General features: G+C 38.7%; 1 protein-coding gene and 1 long non-coding RNA gene across 4 annotated transcripts in view; one reads left to right on the top strand and one right to left on the bottom strand.

Annotated features, from left to right (window-relative positions):
• The window catches only part of Vav3 (vav guanine nucleotide exchange factor 3), a 343,048-nt gene that overhangs the window by 65,540 nt on the left and 257,418 nt on the right, over nt 1–20,090 (bottom strand). The window contains exon 1 of one of the 2 annotated variants that reach the window (XM_031375229.1): nt 15,781–15,910. The exons of the other annotated variant lie outside the window; for it this stretch is intronic. Coding sequence (XP_031231089.1) covers nt 15,781–15,787 — 7 coding nt within the window. The 5' untranslated portion in view covers nt 15,788–15,910. Of the gene's footprint in view, nt 1–15,780; nt 15,911–20,090 lie in introns of those variants that run through there. 2 annotated transcript variants of the gene reach the window in all.
• The window catches only part of LOC116093654, a 43,340-nt gene continuing 39,184 nt past the window's right edge, over nt 15,935–20,090 (top strand). Inside the window, exons 1-2 of one of the 2 annotated variants that reach the window (XR_004119779.1) lie at nt 15,935–16,102; nt 19,847–19,936. This is a non-coding gene — a long non-coding RNA (uncharacterized LOC116093654). Of the gene's footprint in view, nt 16,268–19,846; nt 19,937–20,090 lie in introns of both variants that reach the window. The other variant, XR_004119778.1, reaches the window with a different exon arrangement.

Raw genomic sequence — 20,090 nt, 5'->3', positions numbered from 1 at the left:
AAGGGATCAACAAGGCTTGCTGGCTACCCAACCTAACCACAACACAACAAGACTCAGGTTCAATGGGAGATTCTGTCTTAAGAGAACACTGCAGAGGGGTAAAGCAGATGCCTGATATCCTCCTCTGGCTTCCACCAACACATACAAAAATACACACACACACACACACACACACACACACACAAAGAGAGAGAGAGAGAGAGAAAGAGAGAAAGAGAGAGAAGAGAAAGAGAGCATACACAGAGAGATACACAGAGAAAGAAAGATCTACACACACACACACACACACATACACACACACACAGAGCATATATTTTACACATACAAAGGCAATTGATTAATTCATCAACTCATTACTCTCTGAGACCCTCCTGAAAGAATCTTGACATCAGGCTGAGTGGGGGATGCTGGGCTTCCCCCGGAAAGTCCACACATTCCAGTTCTCTTTCCAAGAGAGCTCTGCTCCTTCCTGTACTCACAGTCTTCCTTAAGGAGCAAAGGGAGCCTCAGGATGGAAGCCATCTGCTCTGATATAAGCAGACAATTTGGTGTAAAAAAAAAAAAAAACCAAAAAACTTTCGTTAAAGAACTAATTGCTAATTGTTCACAGAGGGAACACTTCCCGTCAATGATTTTATATATATATAATCTAGAGAAGCCTCCTCTTATAAACCATAATGAGTCAAATGAAGGAAGTTGTTACTGGTCATATGCAAACAAGGATCAGGCATAGAAGCCTTCTTCCAGCTTCAAAAACTGATAAGCCACTCTCTGGTAGTGCCTCCTGAAGTCTTAGTGAATTGTGAACTAAAAGTTTAAGGATATAATAACACCCTTTGAAACTTATTTTTCATGGATTGAAAAGACATTATAGCCTACCAAGTTTCAAAGAAGAAGAAACTCTCATCCAGTACTTTAACATTTTAGTAAGAAAAAAAAATCTATTATTTTCCTGAAGTCTTGATGTCAGACCAAAGGCCTGGGAGAACATGCTGTGGATACCTAATGAACGTTCATTCCTAGGTAGGTGAGGGGTACAATTTTGGGAGCAGAGCTCAGAGCTTTTTCATTAGGTCTTTAAAGATCAAAAAGAACACTATCACGTGACTTCAAATAATAGGATCATCCTCTAGTCTAACCACCATATTTTCATTAGTCATAAAACTAATAACCAAGCTGGTAACTGCCCAACCTCATGGCTAGAGAAGCAGAGATTAAGCTAGAATCAGCATTGCTCTTGCTTCAGTTCACCTCCAGGTAGCTTGTCAATTTCAAGACATCCCAAAGAGAAGGAGGTTGTGGCTGAGCTCTGGCCACTGACCACAAATGTCTATCCCCAAAGCAACTATGTTACCTTTCTGCAGTTAAAATGAGGCCTTAACAATCCACTCATAAGAGAAACCTAACGGACAAGAGAATAGAATTACAGGCAAATTGATGAAAGGTGCTTCCCAATAACCAACACTCCTCCTTTGCTTTATGGATCCGTGCACTTCTCCAACCACTTTACCAGTCATTCACTTGCAGGGATTGGCCCAACCAATGGGAATACAGTTATAAATATGACTACCCATGTTCATCTCTCAAATCTCAGACTGTAGCTGATGAGATGAACACAAAGGCGAGTTGTAAAAGTAGGATCCAATGTAAATATTATAAAGTAGCAATTAGGAAAAGATAGTGGGCTGGAAAATAATGGGGTCTATGAGGAGAGAGGAGAGGACTTTCTTTAAGGGAAGATGAGTGGGTCAGGCTTAAGGTTGGAAGAGAAAGCCATATGCAAAGGGGAAGAGAGGCTGGTAGTCAACCTGATCCACTAAAATGAAGGCTGAGATAAGAAAGAGCTTTAATCCAGACACTATTGTGAATGCCAGCAAATGCTGGATGACAGGAGCCTGATATAGTTGTCTTCTGAGAGGCTCTGACAGTATCTGACTGAGTACAGGGTCCCCAATGAAGGAGCTAGAGAAAGGACCCAAGAAGCTGAAGAGCTTGCAGCCCCTTAGGATGAACAACAATATGAACTAACTAGTACCCTCAGAGCTACCAGTGACTAAACCACCAACCGAAGAGTACACTTGGTAGGACTAATGGCTCCAGCAGCATATGTTTAGCAGAGGATGGCCAAGTCGGTCATAAATGGGAGGAGAAGGCCTTGGCTCTATGAAGGTTCTGTGCCCCAGTGTAGGGGAATGCTAGGGCCAGTAAGCAGGAGAGGGTGGGGTGGTGAGCAGTGGGAGGGGGGAAGGAACAGGGGTTTGCTTTTGTTTTTGTTTTTTATTTTATTTAAATTTTTTTCTTTCTTTTGTTTTTTTTAGAGGGGAACCTGGGAAAGGAGATATTGTATGACATGAAAATAAAGAAAATATCAAAAAAGAGAGAAAGAAAGAGAGAGAGAGAGAGAGAGAGAGAGAGAGAGAGAGAGAGAGAGAGCTTTAAGTCATGTGGGTGCTGGCACAAGCCTTAAATTCCAGCACTCAGGAGGCAGAGGCAAGAGGATCTCTGTGAGTTCAAGGACAGCCTGATCTATAGAGTGATTTCTAGGACAGCCGGAGTTATACAGAGCTAAACCCTGTCTCAAAAAGCAAGGGGGTGAGGGAGAAAGAGAGAGAGAGAGGGAGAGAGAGAGAGAAAAGAAGAAGAAGAAGAAGAAGAAGAAGAAGAAGAAGAAGAAGAAGAAGAAGAAGAAGAAGAAGAAGGAGAAGGAGAAGGAGAAGGAGAAGGAGAAGGAGAAGGAGAAGGAGAAGGAGAAGGAGAAGGAGAAGGAGAAGGAGAAGGAGAAGGAGAAGGAGAAGGAGAAGGAGAAGGAGAAGAAGAAGAAGGGAAGGAAGAAAGGAAGAAGAGAGAGAGAGAGAGAATGAACTCTAAGAAAACCATCTGACATGAATTCACCAACCAAAGTGTCTCTTCCACACTTGCTTCTTGTCCAGTATGCTCTTGCCTTTTGTACCCAACTCACTCCTCACCAAGGGAGGAAGCAAGAGGCCAAGGGCTCCTCCCACTCCTTAAACCAATCCTGATGAAAAATCTACCAACATAGACTGAATGTTTAGTCTCCCTAAAGTCATATATAATGACTAATCTCCAAAGTGAAGGTACGAGGAAGCAGACCTTTTTGGATGTGATTACATTTTAAGAGCACAATTTTCATCAGCTATGACTCAGGGAACATTAACGACAAGACAGTAGAAAGATTGTAAAAGCTAGAGTATCAGTTTTCTGTAAGGTCATGTGTCCTAGGAATGTCATAACCTACATCCATAAAGTCTTATCAACATGGCTGCCTTAGCATGAGCTGAGCAAGGACAATAGGAATGCAGATGTGGACATGGGAAAGAACATGATATTACAATCCTACACAAAAAGCTACAGGCAACTGAGGAATATTGTAAGAAAGAGAAATGGTCTTCCCATAGAAAAATCCCATCAACTGGTTATCCTATACTAAATGAAAAGCCCTGACATTACACATAGAAACAACATTTCACAGTCTGAACAGGTTGTGTTTATGCATTTAGGAGAGTGTGAGTGTGACTCTGTGTGTGTGTGTGTCTGTGTGTGTGTGTGTGTGTGTGTGTGTGTGTAATAATAATTAATGAAAAAAAGAGGCCATGAGTTTGAAAGACAATAAAGAGAGGTATATGGGATAATGTCTTAGGGTTTTATTGCTGTGAACAGACTCCATGACCAAGGCAACTCTTATAAGGACATTTAATTGGGGCTGGCTTACAGGTTCAGAGGTTCAGTTCATTATCAAGGTGGGAGCATGGTAGTATCCAGGAAGGCATGGTGCAGGAGACCCTGAGAGTTATACACCTACATTGGAAGGCTGCTAGCAGAGTACTGGCTTCCAGGCAGCGAGGATGAGGGTCTTAAAGCCCACACCCACAGTGAACACCTACTCCAACAAGGTCACAGCTACTCCAACAGGGCTACACCTTCAAATAGTGCCATTCCCTGGGCTGAGCATGTACAAACCATAACATAGGGGAAGCAATCCAGTAAGCAATATCCCTCAATGACTTCTGCATAAGCTCCTGCCTCCAGATTCCTACCCTGTGTGAGTTCCTGTCCTGAATTCCTTTGGTGATGAACAGAGATGTGGAAGTGTAAGCTGAATAAACCCATTCCTCCCCAACTCACTTCTTGCTCATGATGCTTTGTGCAGGACTAGAAACCCTGACTAGGACAGATGGGTTGAAGGGAGAAAAGGGAATGGGAAATTACATATTTTTTAAAAAATAAAAGAAATAATTAAAAATAAAAATTGAAATTTGAATAGAATATCGGATTTAGGAATATTACTGATATTTCTTTGTCCTTCAAAACCTCAATGTTTTTTCTTCCCCTATCAATTAAAAATTACTGATTTTTCCTAATCTTCTAAACTCTTTTCTTCCTTAGCTATTTAATGGTTGGACTAATACTCTCACTATATGTTTAGCTTCTCATCTTATTTTACATAAACAACTTAATTATCCTTTAATATCAATATTATATTATCATTTCAGCCTGTTCAAATGGATAATAATAAGCCACCCCCATGGTCAGACACACTCTTCCTTTTAATCATCTGAAAAATACTAAAGATATGGTACCTGTATTTGTAAGGGTATAATAAAAACATAAAAGTAATAATAATTAAAGTGTAAACTCAACTACAAAGGAAAATATGTTGACATACTAAGAAATTCTGCCAAGAAGTCATGATTCATCCATAAAATGTCTACGATGGTAAAACCAAGGTTAACAAAAAGAACTCAGAATTGGGAGAGTGTGGGAAGATGGGGGTGGATATGGATCTAGGGCTCTATCACAGGTGATTGAGGAATGAATAAGATCAAAATATACTGTATGACATTCTCAAAGAATAAAAATATAATTTAAGAATGAATGCACACATTTGAGTGTGTGTGTGTGTGTGCGTGTGTGTGTGTACGTGTGTGCATGTGTGTGAATGTGTGAGTGTGTGTGTATATGTGTGTGTGTGCACATGTGTGTGTGCGTGTATGCACATGTCTCAACAGGAAGGGCAGCTTCTAAAGGAAATGACATGAATATATTTTTGAAGATGTGAATTGATGTATATAAATGTGAATTACTTGGGGTGGCCAATGTATGTTATTTATGCATATATGTATGTCATTATCAATGTATGTTTAGTTATGAGAGTAGATAAATGTTTTTTAATAGTAAATTATTTCTGTACACTTACTTAAAAAAAGAAAAAATGCTGTCTGTGACCTCGTCGCTTCATAAACATAACGCCAAGCACTCCAGCATTGCAATTTTGGTGAACTCTCTTATATCTCTTATATCTTAACCTTCCTATATCACTTGAAAAGGACTGTGGTCCTCTATGGAAAAGACATCCTGAAGGAGAATCTTTAGTTCTGCTTCATGTCTCAATTAAAACCTCAGGAACTGTTGACACAAAGGTCATCTGCAATAACAGACTACAAAAGCACCCAAATATAAAACATCATCTTCTAACACAGACCATCATTCTCTAGTTGAACCACTTATTCCGCACTCACATTGTTCACCATAAAAAATTGATGATGATACTAGCCATGACCTTTTCTTGGCTTGTTACATCGTCTGGTGATGTCACTGTGTGTTTCTTGCTCCTCACTGAAGACAAACTCACCCAAGGCAATGAACAAAACTGTCCTTTGCCAGCCTCTCATTGTTGATCCTGCCACCAAAATAAGGAATACACTATGTTGAACAACAGAGATGGGCCAGTAGGGGCTGTTATTCAAGTATAAAGAAGGAAGTTATCTACAGTGTCAATGGACTTGCAATCAGTATCCAATGCAACATTGGAGCATAAAGGCTTATCAAGCTCAAGTGTGAGAGGGAAAGGAGGCAATTATCGTTTAGAACTGAGTATTTCCTTGGATATTGGCTCCATGGAGAAATGCTAATAACTCTGTTTAGTTCACTCAACAACACTTACATACTGCCTCATTCCTACATACTTTGGGAGTTATATCCCTCTTGGGAAAAAGCTAGACATAGGGTTCTTTTAGGTTTCACCAGCAAAATACCATGCTTTCCTTTGAAATTGTGGAATATAATTAGTGATGGTAAAGCCATATATTTTCTTCTGTAAATTTTTTATTAGTTTTATTATTTAGGAATTATAAAATGTTAGTTCTGTGATTCATCCAACTTTGTTGTGCTAACCCCTAGCTGGCCCGCTAATAACAATTTATCAATGAATGGTGATTTGGGGAAGAAAACGCTTCTTTTCAGGGGTCTAATGTGAGTTTTCTAACAGACATTTTAATGCCTCCCTTTCCATCACCTCCAAGGCTTAAGAGTTAATGACAGCTGTTCTTGAAACCATTTGGATTTGAACACTAAAAATATAAATTATGGCACTGTGTGCTGCTAACTTATTATCATTGTTAATTAAACAACCAAGAGGATAGGTAAAAACAGAATTAAGAAAGGAAATCCAGGGTGCCCACCTGAGAATGTGAAGTACTGTATTACTTTTCAAATCCTAAGAAATGTCAGGAGATACTGCATCAAAAAGATGAACCCATAAGCCACTTATATGGTCTGGTGATTCCATTATCTATACCAGATAGAGCAGACCCTTTGCTGACTTCTAAATTGCTTCTGTTTCCTTTTTCTATCCCCTGAATAGACACATCCTTATAGAATATACATCTCTGTTTCTGTTGAATTTCAACAATACAAAATTGATGGTTTTGCACAAGACCGAGGCAATAAGTTTGAAAGCAGTTTGCAAAGTTGTAAGTACTTTTCCCAATACACAATGTTTTGGAGCCTATGCATATTTAAAACACATCCATCTTCAGGTTTGCTTCACTCCTTGGCTCGTCGTCGAATGCTTCATTTATTCATGAAATATGCTAGATATAGGCATGTGATATTGAGTAAAGACCCTTACACACAGGGTTTTGTAATTAGCAGAGGACAATGAGGAATGGGTAAGTCCTCTTGCACTTCTGGCAAGGCTATCAGAAGACAGCCAGGTAGCTGAAAGCCCTAAGCAGAGATGCTGACACCAAGAAGATGAACAATATCGAGGGCAAGAGACTCTCAGCTAGAACTCACGTATAAGAAGGCAGTAGTCAGACACAAGGATGTATATTTAACTAGAATCACATTTAAGAAGCCACAGATCTCGGAGTGAATGACTATCTCCATCAGGACTTCACAATTCCATGTCAGAAATGGAGAGGGTTTATTCAGATATTAATAAGAATGGCTATGGATCTGGCCACAGAAACTAACTTGATTCAACAAGGAGCACACAGAAACAAGGAATGAGCAGAAAATTAGCAACAGACCAAAGGACAGAAGGTACAAGGAGAGAATGAGCTCTAGGAATTTGATGGAACAATTCTGGGCTTCATAAGTCAAGGCTTCATGGCTAAACCTGTTATGTGGTTAAGATAAAAAGGAAAGAAAGAAAAAGTACTTGTGACTATGGAAATAGGATCTTTTTAATCAGGATCTAACAAGTCAAATCTTATATTAAATATTCCTAGTGCAAAGTACATATGAATGCACTGTGCTATTTTTAGTATGCTTAAAATGTATTTTCAAAGTTTATTAAAGACTCTTTGATAAAGTGCTTTGATAGGGTAAATTTCAAAGAATTTTAAATTGCTTTTAAAAAGGAAATATGCAGCCTTTATTTACCACAAATGCTACAGGAAACACATAGTATAAATAGTATTTTCAATGAATAAAATTAACAAGCACGACTTGCTATGTGCTAAAATATTGTTGCTGCAACTAACTTTATTTAAATTGCCACCATTTTATTTTTATCTACATTTGGTGTATAAGGGGCAATCAGAAGAGCAGAGAATACTCAACCATTAATAAATGTGAGTTCCTATGAAATAATGTCCCTTGCTCCCTGTGCTGATGACAGTGCCCCTTCCTCCTCTATATCTTTGGTCACCTGTGACTGTCCTATAATAAGCTTTCCAGAAAATGTCCTCAGAGAGAAGAAAATGACTAAAGGCTATTCCTCCCTCACCTCCAACCTCAGCATAGCCTACAACACACAACTCAAGCAAGACAATAAGTTCTTTGCCTCAGTAATTAAAGTAAGATTTCATCTTATGAAACAAGGAGCTCTAACAAAGGTTAGGTCAACATAGTATCCAAGTGACATTTATGAGCAAATTCCACTTCTTTAAAGTCATGGCCCCCAAATAAGACTCTGTATGTTTTTAAGCAAAATTTCACATTTCATAACCCACATTCTCTTTGTTCTTCCCTTTTGGCTCTAGCTTGGATAATGAGCATCGTGGGGGGGGGGGGTCAGAAAGAACTGTTGTACATGAGGACTTCATCCTTCCTGACACTCTGTCCAGGGAACTGCCTTGGGCTTTATATTCTCATAGCCCCAACAGTGCTTCATATAACCTAAAACATGGTACTTCTGATCTTGCCTGACACAGATACAAAGGTCAACCAAAGTTGCACACAGCTACAAAAGACAGAACGAAGCTCACAATTCTAGCAGACTGCGACAAGTCTGTGGGATTCACGGAACACATCTCATGATGAAGGAACTCTAGTAATCAAAAACATGAAACAGAGCTGAAAATTAAAATAGCACTTTCATATTTGTTATTCAGTGACACTTGCGAGTGCTTCACAGGTGTGGTTAAAAATGTTCATCCCAGCACTTAAAACCTCAAACACTTTATCAGTATAACTTTCCAAGAGAAACAGCAAATAAATTTCTGTTGAGGTAGCCCCTGGGAGAAATGTAACCAGAAAGCTGCAGTGTGTATCTTATCTTTGACTTGAACATTTGGAACTTAGATGAGAATGTGATCATTTCTAAATGTCATTTTGCCTCGGTTCCCATACTGAGTGTGTTTCTTCAATATCTACCTTTAATGGAGGAAAGCCCTCTCTTTTTTCAAACAAAGAACATCAAAAGTATACCTGGGTATACACATAGGAAACACAACTATTAAAAGCACCAAGAGAACAAAAAGTTAGTTGTTTCCAAGTTACACAGTGGGAGTAAGAATGAGCATTAGATAAATGCATCAAAGAAATTGACTTTTGCAAACAAATAAATGACAGTTAAAAAGATTACTTACATGTGTAAGTTCTCTATAGTTTTCAGTTCTTCATAATGTTCAAAACACAAAGCAAAACACTAGGTTTCATACTTAAAGTACTAAGGAGCATTGATAGTGTGCATAATTTTTAAATGAGAAAACGCTGCATTTTAATGTAATAACTATACATGTGTTGTCACCCCCTTGGAGGCTACATAATGTATGTGAAACTAGGGTTTTAGGAAACACTCGGGCGCTACTGTGCCTTAGCGGCTATGTGAGGCCACAATTGCCTGCTCTCCACTATACTGAGGTTCCTTTCATGGATACATTTAAACAAACAACCAATTTTCTAGAAAATCCTACTGATTAGGTAAAGAAGACTCTGAGAAAATCAAGAAGAACATAGGGATTAAACATGACCCTCTTGTCTCTGTCCTCAGAATTTTAGTTAGTAACAGCCCTGTGCCTTAGAAAGCACTACACTTAAAAGGGAAAACATCTTTGTTTCTTACCCACATGTCTTCACAGAGAACTCCTTAAAAGCCATTGTACATGGTGGAAAACCCCCCAACAACTGAAATTTAAAATATTTGGCATCTAAAAGCTATTCCCACAGATAACGATCACGTCTACTTTACCCTCTCCCTGCCCCATGCCCTGTCTTCTTTGGCATGTGTTCACTTATTCCAGTTTCAGGTTCTAACACGTTGAACTGTGAGAGGCTTAGAAAGGGAGATTCTTTCCTGTACATACCTCTCCCATGCGGCTATTTTTCCCCTGAATATCAGTGCCTGGATTGAGTTGTACTTCCTATATGGTAAACTCAGTAGTTTCTTTTTTGCTGTGCTGAGTTATATAATTGTTATTTTCATCTTCATTATCCCAAGTGAGTGGGAAGGTATTTCAAGACTTGGCTTTGAAACAAGTTAAGTAGAAAAGAAACTCATTCACGTGCCCCCCATTCCTCAGGCATCCATTTATATCTTTATAGAAAGAGAAATGCGCACTACTGGCTCTCTCCAAGAGACTGATACACAGTCTATAATGGAGCACATCATCCAGTGAAATGTAAAGTGAAGAAGCCCATGGGATGTAAATTTTTATCCACTCTTCAGCTATTAGCTGAAGATTGTCCATCTCTTTCATAAGGTATGAATTCCTCCCTATGATTTATTTCTGTCAAAAGTGATCATAAGCATGTTTTTACCTTAAATGTGAATAATGTTACAAACACCATATTTCTCCTCTTGCTCCCAAAGTTTAGAATCTAACAGAGATAAAGATTACACAAGCAACAATAAAAAGCAAGACATGGATATAAAAATCCTCAATAAAATGCAAACTAAATTTCGGGTCACAGACAAAGTTCTACATAACCAAGTTGGCTTCATTCCAGATATAAAGAGATGATTCAAAATATATTTTATATAATTATAAAATAAAATATAATAGTATTCAGTATATATTTATCAATACATATAGTTCAACACATTAAAAACATAAATCACATGATCACCTAAATAGATACAGTAAAGACCTTTGACAAACTTCAACATTCATTCATGGTAAAAGTCATGGAGAGGCTAGGGACAGAGTGAACATACCTCAACATAATAAAGATTATATATCATGAACGATAGACAATATTATGACAAGTGGAGGAAAATTGAAATCATATTCAGTAAGATCATGAAAAAAAAATTATATCCACTCTTTTCACTCCTTTCAATATAGTGCTTGAAGTCTGAACTGGAGCAATAAAACAAGAGATAGTAATAAACAGGATACAAATAGAAAAAGAAAAAGCTTAAAATATTCCTCATTGAAGATGAGAGACTCTACACACAAGACGCTAAGGACCCCACCACATTCTCTTAGCTATGAAAAACATCTTCAGGAAACTAGTAGGTTATAAAATTAAAATGCAAAATTTATAGCTTTCTTCTATACATATGACAAGCAAATGGAAAAAGAAAACAGGGATATAGTCTTATTCAGAACAGCCCCTCTATACACAGGTAAAGACTTTCTGAATAGTACTTTACAATGGGATTTTATAAAAGTAAAATACTCTGGTACAGCAAAGGAAAAGGTTAAGTGAAGAGGCAGTCTACAGAATAGGAAAAAAAATCTTTGCAAGCTATAATGCCAAAGAGAATTAATATTGGTAATACGCAACTCATAAAACTAAACATCAAGAAAATAAACCACCCAATTAAAAAGTAGGCCTCAATCTGAATAGAATTCTAAAAAGAATGGCTAACATTTGTAAAAATGTTCAACATCAACTGGCATAGGGGAATGCAAATTGTGACTTCTTGGAGATTCCATCTCACCCAAAGCATAATATGAAATGACAAGCAAATGTTACTATTAAGAAAGAAAAAGAAAAGTCAATACTTAATCTAGTATAGCCAGTAGGAAAATCAGCTTTTTGTAGATCTCTACAAAATGCTAGAAATAGATCTACCATATGACCCAGCTCTGCCATTCCTAGCCAAAGACCTAAAAAGATCTATATCCCACCATATGCATAATTGTTCATCCATATTCGCTGATGCTCTCTTAACAATATGGAGGAAATTAAATGAGCTTAGATGTCCATTGACTAATGAGTAAAACATTTTTTACTGAGTAAAGTGACACTAAAATATTATTAAAATATTTGACTTTTTAAAAAACAAACATAATAGTGAGTTTCTAAAACATCATTAGGATTCTTTTTATTCTTTGTAGTAATTTAAAAAAATGGAAACATTGTAAAATAACACCAATAAGGAATTGGCTATGTTAACTCTAGAGAGTATGCATAGAACTATTCAATACTAAGCTGAAACTTTTGAAAATAATGTTATAAGACTGTTCTAATAATATAATAATATATATATAATGTAATATGATATAATATAATAAGACTGGAATTGAGTAGGTTATTAGTGGGAGGATGAAAATTATAACAAAGTTCACAATAAGACACCATTTCTATTTTTTTCAAAAGTATATAGAAGCCCAAAAAACATCTATGGAAACACATGGTACAATGGTAATGAGTTATATTATGTTGTCAAATCATGAGGCATTTTATTGCTGTAAATTTTAAGTTTGTATAGTTAACTTTTGTTTTAGAGAATTAGTGATCTTTGGGAGCTAGGAACTGAGCCTATATCTCTATCACTAAGACACATTCTAGCCAAAGGTTATTTAATTTAAAATGTTATTATTGTTGTTGTTGTTGTAGATAGTGAACAAAATCCTCCAATGAAATCCCTGTTACCCAAATGGTTAAGTTAAAAAAAAATGCAGTACTAAGCTGATGATGCATTCCTATGACACAAGACCCTACTCTGGCTCTGTGATCATCCCAGTCTCTCAGAGGTGCCATCACTGGCCTACATCCCTTCCCAGGCAGGATTATGCCTTTGTCCCACTGAATTCCCACAGTCTTCAGGATTCACATCAAGAGAACTACTAGATGAAATATAAATTATGCATCAATCCTGTTTCATCTTCACTCGACTATAAGCTTCCCAAGGTCAAACAACATAAATTATTCAATTCTTTATCCTCAGTATGGTGTTTGGTACCCGATGGTCTCTCAATAAATGTCTGCTGAATAAATAAAAGGCTGAATCACTGTTTATCATGGAATGATAAATAATTTAAAACAGTTTTAATAAATGTAAGTATATTTCTTGGTTAATTTGCTTATATAAATATAAACACAATATAGGATGTGTGTCTGGGTGTATGTGTGTGTGTGTGTGTGTGTGTGTGTGTGTGTGTGTGTGTGTACACGTGTGTGTGCCTTCAAGTGTGCTTGCCATTTTACATTGCTTTGGCATCGATCTGAATTCAAGTTTAACTTTCTCATATCAGAAGTAGATCTCAGATGCCCTTGCATCAATTTCCAGGAATATGCCACACACAAATAGTTCATCTAGTGGCCAAAGGCAAAAACTTGGAGGTTTAAGAACTACCCTGCTAGTTTCCCCTACCCTCTCCTTTAGCAGCCCCTCCAGCTCTTGCTTATCTCCTGATGAAGCACACCCGTTATGTAATATAGATCATTGCTCTGGATCTGCCTGACTCGCCATCCCTGCTCCAGGTTTGAAGGACTTCATCTCTGACTCACTATGCCTTCCAGCCTCCTTGCCTAGGATCTTCATGTAATAAATCTTTCAATGTCTTTCCTGTTTTAGTAGCACAATAAATTTATGCTTCCTATATGAAAAACTAAAGGCTGCCCCAGGCTCATTTTCCCTGTGACATTATGGAGACTGCATGGTCAGTGCCACCGTGAAGTTTAGAGAGTGTAACCTGAACATGAGTCAGATGAGAGACACGAGGGCATCTAGTAGAATCAACAAGTTTCCTGTGCAAGGAATCCCAGGGGCTGGGATAGCAGACAACTAACTATATGAGACAAGGCTGCCTTTCAAGAAGATTCTTTGAAAGGCATACTACACACACACACTCATTGAACTCCCCTTGATTTCCCATTAGGAAAGGAGTGCTACCCTTCTCTGATACTGTAATCCTAATTTTGATGGGTACTCCCCAAACAGTATATGGTCAATTCTGTATTTCAAATGAGGCAAGGATTAGCTTGTAAATTCTTAGAACAAAGATCATTACATAGTAGTTTCATTATATACCTATCCTAGAATTAGGCAGACTAAGGTGACTAGAGATAAAATAATGCATTGTTAATCCAAACAGCTTGTGCTATAAATAGATAATAACTACTTATGGAGAGAAATATGTTTAAAATAACGAGCATTATATAATGTACACAACACATGCTTCTTCGCTTCTATGTATAGCCTTTATTTTTCTGTACCTGTTAAAGTAAATTAAAATAAGCATCAGTAAATAATAAACTTGGCATGTCAGATTGATTGAGAGAAGTCATTTTCTCTCCTGAATGAGTAGTTATTATTTAGATCTTAAAATCATTACCTGCCCACAAGCAAAAAATTAAACAGCATTGTAAGCAAATGAAATTTTAATTTCTAACATTAATAATTGCTTTCATGGTATGATTCTGAAATTTCAAATGCAGAGCACTGTATTTGAGATTCTGCCATTTTAAAACGATGAGTTGCTATGTTTTTCAGCATTGAAGCCTGTCAACAAATTTGTACCCCCACACGTCACCAACACAAATGCACATCCAATCCCCTTCCTCCAAAAGATTAAAATTATATTAGAAATGTGACAACTGTCTTTAAGAAGCCTAGCATTAAATCTAAAACATGAGAGAGGGGGGTATTAAAAAACTGTATGAAGAATACTTCCTTAATTCTTTCACTACTCGATTTTAAAGTTTCCAAAATGATGTTATAGGGGAAAAAATGTATTTTCCTGACATGAAGATACAGTACTCTTGGAGCTGACTCACATACACAGGATCCTTTTCAGAGCCCTTAGGCTGCTGCCTCTCAATGACCACTGCTTTCTGGACACTGTTGATTCTCTTTCCTATTACATTAAAAGCACTAAGAGCTGAAGAGGTTTTATTCAGGAGCACTGGTCTCAAAGCTTTTGAAGTTTCCCAGTCTGACTAGAAGAACAGGTTACATAAGGATGTCTTAGCTGGGACATGTACTAACCCAAGAAGAAGTTCTGCTGTTTACCATGCTTCAGAGAAAAATGCTAACACAAGCACCTTTCGCCTGCCTAATGGGTGAAAGGGGGCACATGAGTAATGGGCAAGGAAATACAGCAACAAGCTTCTAAGTCTATCCGTTACTTCTTAAACTATAGCAGTTAAAGGCACTTGAGAGATAGGCAGGTGTTAACCAGGGTGAGGATTCTCCACCTTGGAGACCTGCTGTTCCCAGCAGAGACCTACACACCTACTGCTGCCAGGGCTTCAAAGGTTGTCCTTGTCTTCTTGGAGGTGCCTAGGATTTTATGGTTATATACTTCTTATCAACTTAATGGCCTTCTAAATCTGCTAAAGAACGCATGTTTAAAGATAAGGGTGGTAACTCTAGATAAGCTCTTGTGTAATGTTTGACTCTGTTGGTGTTCTAGTCAGTCAAGATTGCTCCAAAAGTGGTAATTCTCATTGCAGAAAGCTTATCCAGGGACTTGAAAACACATTTGGTCTTTGGATATATGCAAATGTGTGTGTGTGTGTGTGTGTGTGTGTGTGTGTGTGTGTGTGTGCGTGCGTGTGTGTGTGTGTGGTGGGTGAATGTGAGCATGAGCTTCCTATGGAGGTCAGTTGATTCCTGTGGATCAGGAATTACAGGTAGTTGTGAGCTGCTATAAAAGTTTTCTGGAATCCAAACTCCTCTGCCAAGAACAGTAAGTGATCTTTGCCCTCTGCAAGAGCTGTAGGAGATCTTATGGCCTAGCCATCTTAATAGCGGCAAAAGAAATGTCAAGGCATGACCTTTCTCATCACTGAAAGGGTTGGTTTAAGTTGAGTTTATTAAAAGAAAGTTACAATGGGGAGTGGGGGGAAGACAAAGACTTCTTTGACCCCCACCAAATACTTCAGTTGTCCCTCAAAAGCCACTCAGCAAAATACATACATACAAGTGCTCTACTGGAAGAGTTTGACAATATCTCTGCAAACATCTCAGGGTAAGCTCTCATTCCTTAAAGGGTCTCTGAGTTTTTAATTTGAGGTGGGTGTGGATTGAAAACAAACATGGTAAAGAAATGACTTCATAAAATATTTACTCACCCAGCATATAGAAAAACTACTAGACGGATTTCCATAAAACATGATTTAAAATAAGGGTCAATGAGGTAGTCAGAGCTTCAAAAGAATACTGTATTAGTCAAGGTTCTCTACAGTCACAGAGCTTATAGAATGTCTCTATATATTAAGGGAAATCATTGGAATGACTTACAGTCTGCAGTCCAACTAGCCCAAAAATGGGCAGCTGTAAGTGGGAAGTCCAAGAATCTAATAGTTGCTTAGTATCAAGAGGCTAGGTGTTTCAGCTGGTCTTCTATATAAGTTGGAATCCTGAAGAAGTAGGTTCCAACAGATGTACTGGCAAGTAAGTGCAAGCAAGCAAAGAAGAAAAAGAAGGCTGGCAGAATGTATGACCCAGATTAAAGATGTACACAACCACAGCTGAACCTAAGCTGCTCTTGGAACTTGCTCAGTCCCAGGCTGGTCGTGAACCCAGAGATCTGCCTGTCTCTGTATCCTGGGATTAAAGGTGTGTACCACCTTGCCTGGCCTAAGCTTTTCATGGCCTCTATGCCTCAAGATCTGGATCACAGATGTGCCCTCCATTTCTGGATTGTAGTTCACTCCAGATGTAGTAAAGTTGACAACTGGAAATAATCATCACAAATACTAATTTGAAAATAGAAGAGTTTGCTAGTATTTTACTTTTGCTGAAAATTCTGACTCCTTTGCCCTTCTATGCCAGCAAATTCTTCCTTATAATGCCAATGAGTAGAGTGACAGTAATATTCTGCTGTGGTTATTATTGCATCTATAATATAGACCCTAAATGAGACTCCTATTGTTGCAGTTCAGCTCTGAGTGGATGATAGAGAGCATTTATTTTCAGTTAAAAAACTCCGCAAAACTTCTGAAAACATCTCCTTTTAAAGATGGCATGCTCTGTATTACTGTTTTAGAATTTATTATTCATCTTTCTTACACCCTGAAAAATATTAACAAAGCTAGTAGATACTCATCAGAAGAAGGCAGTGACTTTCATTGCATATATATTCTAATTCTCTAAGTTAACTACCAATGAAATACAATTGTTGGTCTTCTTACCAAGCCATTTTCATAGCTGTCTGGATGTAGAGAAGAAACCTGTATCAGCTTTATAAGAAGGTTGCCAGTTTTTAGAGCACGCCCCAGGGTTACACTTTGTAAAAGACAGTGACACAGTTGCATTAAATGCATGTTGACTGGTCACCTATTGTGTTCCTGATACTACATTCTACATATGGAAGGACAAAGCTACAGAGAAGAGTTTATGAAAGTTTGTAGAAAGTATGCACCAGATAACTTAAAAAAAAAAAGAATTGGTGAGACAGGAGGTGGTGGCACATTCCTTTAATCCTAGCACCTGAGAGGCAGAAGCAGGTGGATCTCTTTGAGTTTGAAGCCAGCCTGGTCTACAGGGGAAGTTTCAGTACAGCCAGAGCTACACATAGAAAAATAGTCTCAAACAAACAAACAAACCTATTGTGGCAGTCCAGACCTGGTAAAAGAATCTAATCTACATGGCCTACCAGATGTGTACATTCAGGAAGAGGGTATATGGGAAGAGGACATACAGGAATATTAGAGCTGAGTTTGAATGGCTGAGTGATAGATAAATAGGAGTTAACTAGACACACATGTCTAGGAAGCTTATTTTAGCCAAAAACAAAAACAAAAACAAAAAAAATAATAAAAAACAAAAACAAAAAAACAAAAACACGTGGTAAGACAGGGTGGCAAGAAAGAATTCAGTATAGGTGAAAAATCATCGGAGGTCTGTTACCACAGAAACTGAGATGAACAAATGAGCAAGAAGATAGGTAGAAGTGAGGTTCTTGGAGGCTGGCTTCTCTATATTGATCAAGACAGGGTTCTGAGTACCACTGTGTGTATAAGCAGAAGCACGCCCTCCCCACCTCAGCAGTTATTCTTTCAATGGCCTGGAGGAGGCAATACAAAAAAAAAAAAAAAATAGGTTCAGATGAGCTGACATTATTTTAATAGCCAATAAATTGAATCTTAGTTTATAAATACCAGTGTGTAGGAGGGAGGGAGGGAGGGTTGGAGGAAAACAGAGGTTGGAAGTGGTCCACGCCAGACTTGGAAATAAGAGATGCATTTTCCGTGGCAAGTTTGAACCAAGAAAAACTAACTTTATGAAAGTTAATTTGACCATTCTTATGACTTTGGGCCATAAGTCTCCACAAGGTCACAGAGAAAACATTTGTCTCCACTAGTGGGCAGGCTACTCTTATTGTACCCACATGCCCAGGCAACGGCCACTAAGCACTGTGTTCAGAAGATGAATAGCAAGTACTTAATTAGATACAGTCAGTCCTGCAGCAGAGGTAACATGCGTAGATCATTAACCAAAGCTCCCAAAGCTCTCGCTTGGTCCAAACTGGTTCTCTGGAATTGAGTTCTCAACGGGATTGAGAGGGGGATCCGAACTAGACCCAGGAACCCTGCCTGCATGTGGCCATCTCTACTGACCACAGAGCCAATGTCTCACAGATCAAGACTAAGACCCTCAATCATGACCTGGTTGCCTAACCCAGAGAAAAGTAGGGACCCTGTGTTCAGTCTTACTGCACATCTATCGTATCTTTTCCACACTAGGAAGGCACTGCCCCAAATATTGCTGCCTCTGCACCATACCTACTCCATGGAAAATAAGAAACAAAGGGTAGTGGGTGGTACCTATAGGCCACACTGCTGACAAGAGGAAGTAAAGAAGAGGGGTTGTATTCTTTTTTAAAATAATTTATTTATGTATTCACTTTACATTCCAATAACAGCCCCCCTCCTCCTAGCCCCCCTCCATCTCGCAGCTTCTCCCTTCATTTCTCCCTCCCATTCTCCTCTATTCTACCAGCAGCACAAATTGGAAAACCTGCTAAAGAGCACACCCAGGGTCACCATGTTGGGAAGTAGTATTGTGTACCCTAAGGACAACAGGCTCTTCCACATTCCTTCCTCATTCTTCCCTCTTCCATCTAGTCCTCTGCCCTATTTTTCCTATGAATGCATTAAGAATCTGTAGCCCTCCCTAGGACAGGAGCAGAGATTAGAAATCAACACCTTCAACCTCCTTTTCCAAGCTCATGATAAAACCCTGAACGTCCAACAACTTACCAACTCACACAACTAGCTAGTGACCCTAAAGTGCCTCCTCTCAAGTGGAGACAAAAAAAAAAAAGCAGGAGTTAAAGTCTTATTTTTGAAAAGCTGGGACCATACTGAATATCACTGCTGTGCCTACCTTTTAGAAAGGTTCGGGTGGGGGGGGGTGCTTCAACTGTGAAACAACCACCACAACGGGCAGCTGAAATCTGTGCTAAAACCATTTCAACAGTCTGCAGAGACTTTTATCTTTGGTAGCAAGGTCATTTTATCAAATATTCCCTAATGCATGCTCTCCCCAGGGCTGTCCCTATCTCCTTAGAAGCAGGTGACTGAGAGCTCTGTTTCTTTGCCTTAGGGAGCGCTGCAGGGGAGTGAGCACAGTCTTGCAGAAGCCTCTGGTAAATCCTGGGTGTTTCAGAGGAGTGGGGCCTGGGTGGGGAGAGGCAACCTTCTACAGAACCAAGAAATCACAGAGAGGCTAGGATGGAGGAGACAGAGGTGAACAGATCTCAGATAAGGAGCTACTTCCTGCTCTGTGGCCTCCAGGCCTCCAGGTATTGGCCTCCAAGGCCTGCCAGGTGCCTAGCAAGGCTGGGATGTTGACATACCCCTAAGCAGAGGCAAGAGCTGCTCACACCTGAGAAGATAGTCTTAACAAGGAAAGAGCAGAGATTCAGGGCAGAAGTCACATTGACTTATGCAAATAAAATGTGTCTTGATTTCATGGGATCCTAGAGATAAGAACTGAAATTCCTACTAACTCCTCATACATGGCTGTCTACATCAATGGTTCTCAACCTGTGGGTCACAACCTCTCTGGTGGCATGTGTGGTGAGGGGGGTCAAATATCATATATTCTGCATATCAGATATTTATGTTATGACTCATAACAGTAGCAAAATTACAGTTATGAAGTAGCAACATAATAATTTTCTGGTTGCAGGTCACTACAGCATGAAGAACTGTATTAAAGGGTCACAGTATGAAGAAGGTTGAGAACCATAGGAGGTTGAGGACTACACAGAGTAACACAGTAAGTACCATTGCCTTCTGAGACATGTGCTATACCTGGCTCCCTGCCCTCCTTGGAAATCACTCACTAACTGACCAGCATATTTTCAACTCTAAATATTCATCTATAGCAACCGTTAAACCATTCTATTGATCTGTGTGCCATGCACCCTTAT

The sequence above is a fragment of the Mastomys coucha genome, unplaced genomic scaffold (genome assembly GCF_008632895.1).
Source record: "Mastomys coucha isolate ucsf_1 unplaced genomic scaffold, UCSF_Mcou_1 pScaffold16, whole genome shotgun sequence".
In the NCBI taxonomy this organism is placed as follows: domain Eukaryota; kingdom Metazoa; phylum Chordata; class Mammalia; order Rodentia; family Muridae; genus Mastomys; species Mastomys coucha.
The sequence above is the reverse complement of the archived record's forward strand: the minus strand, read 5'-3'. Positions and strand labels throughout refer to the sequence as shown.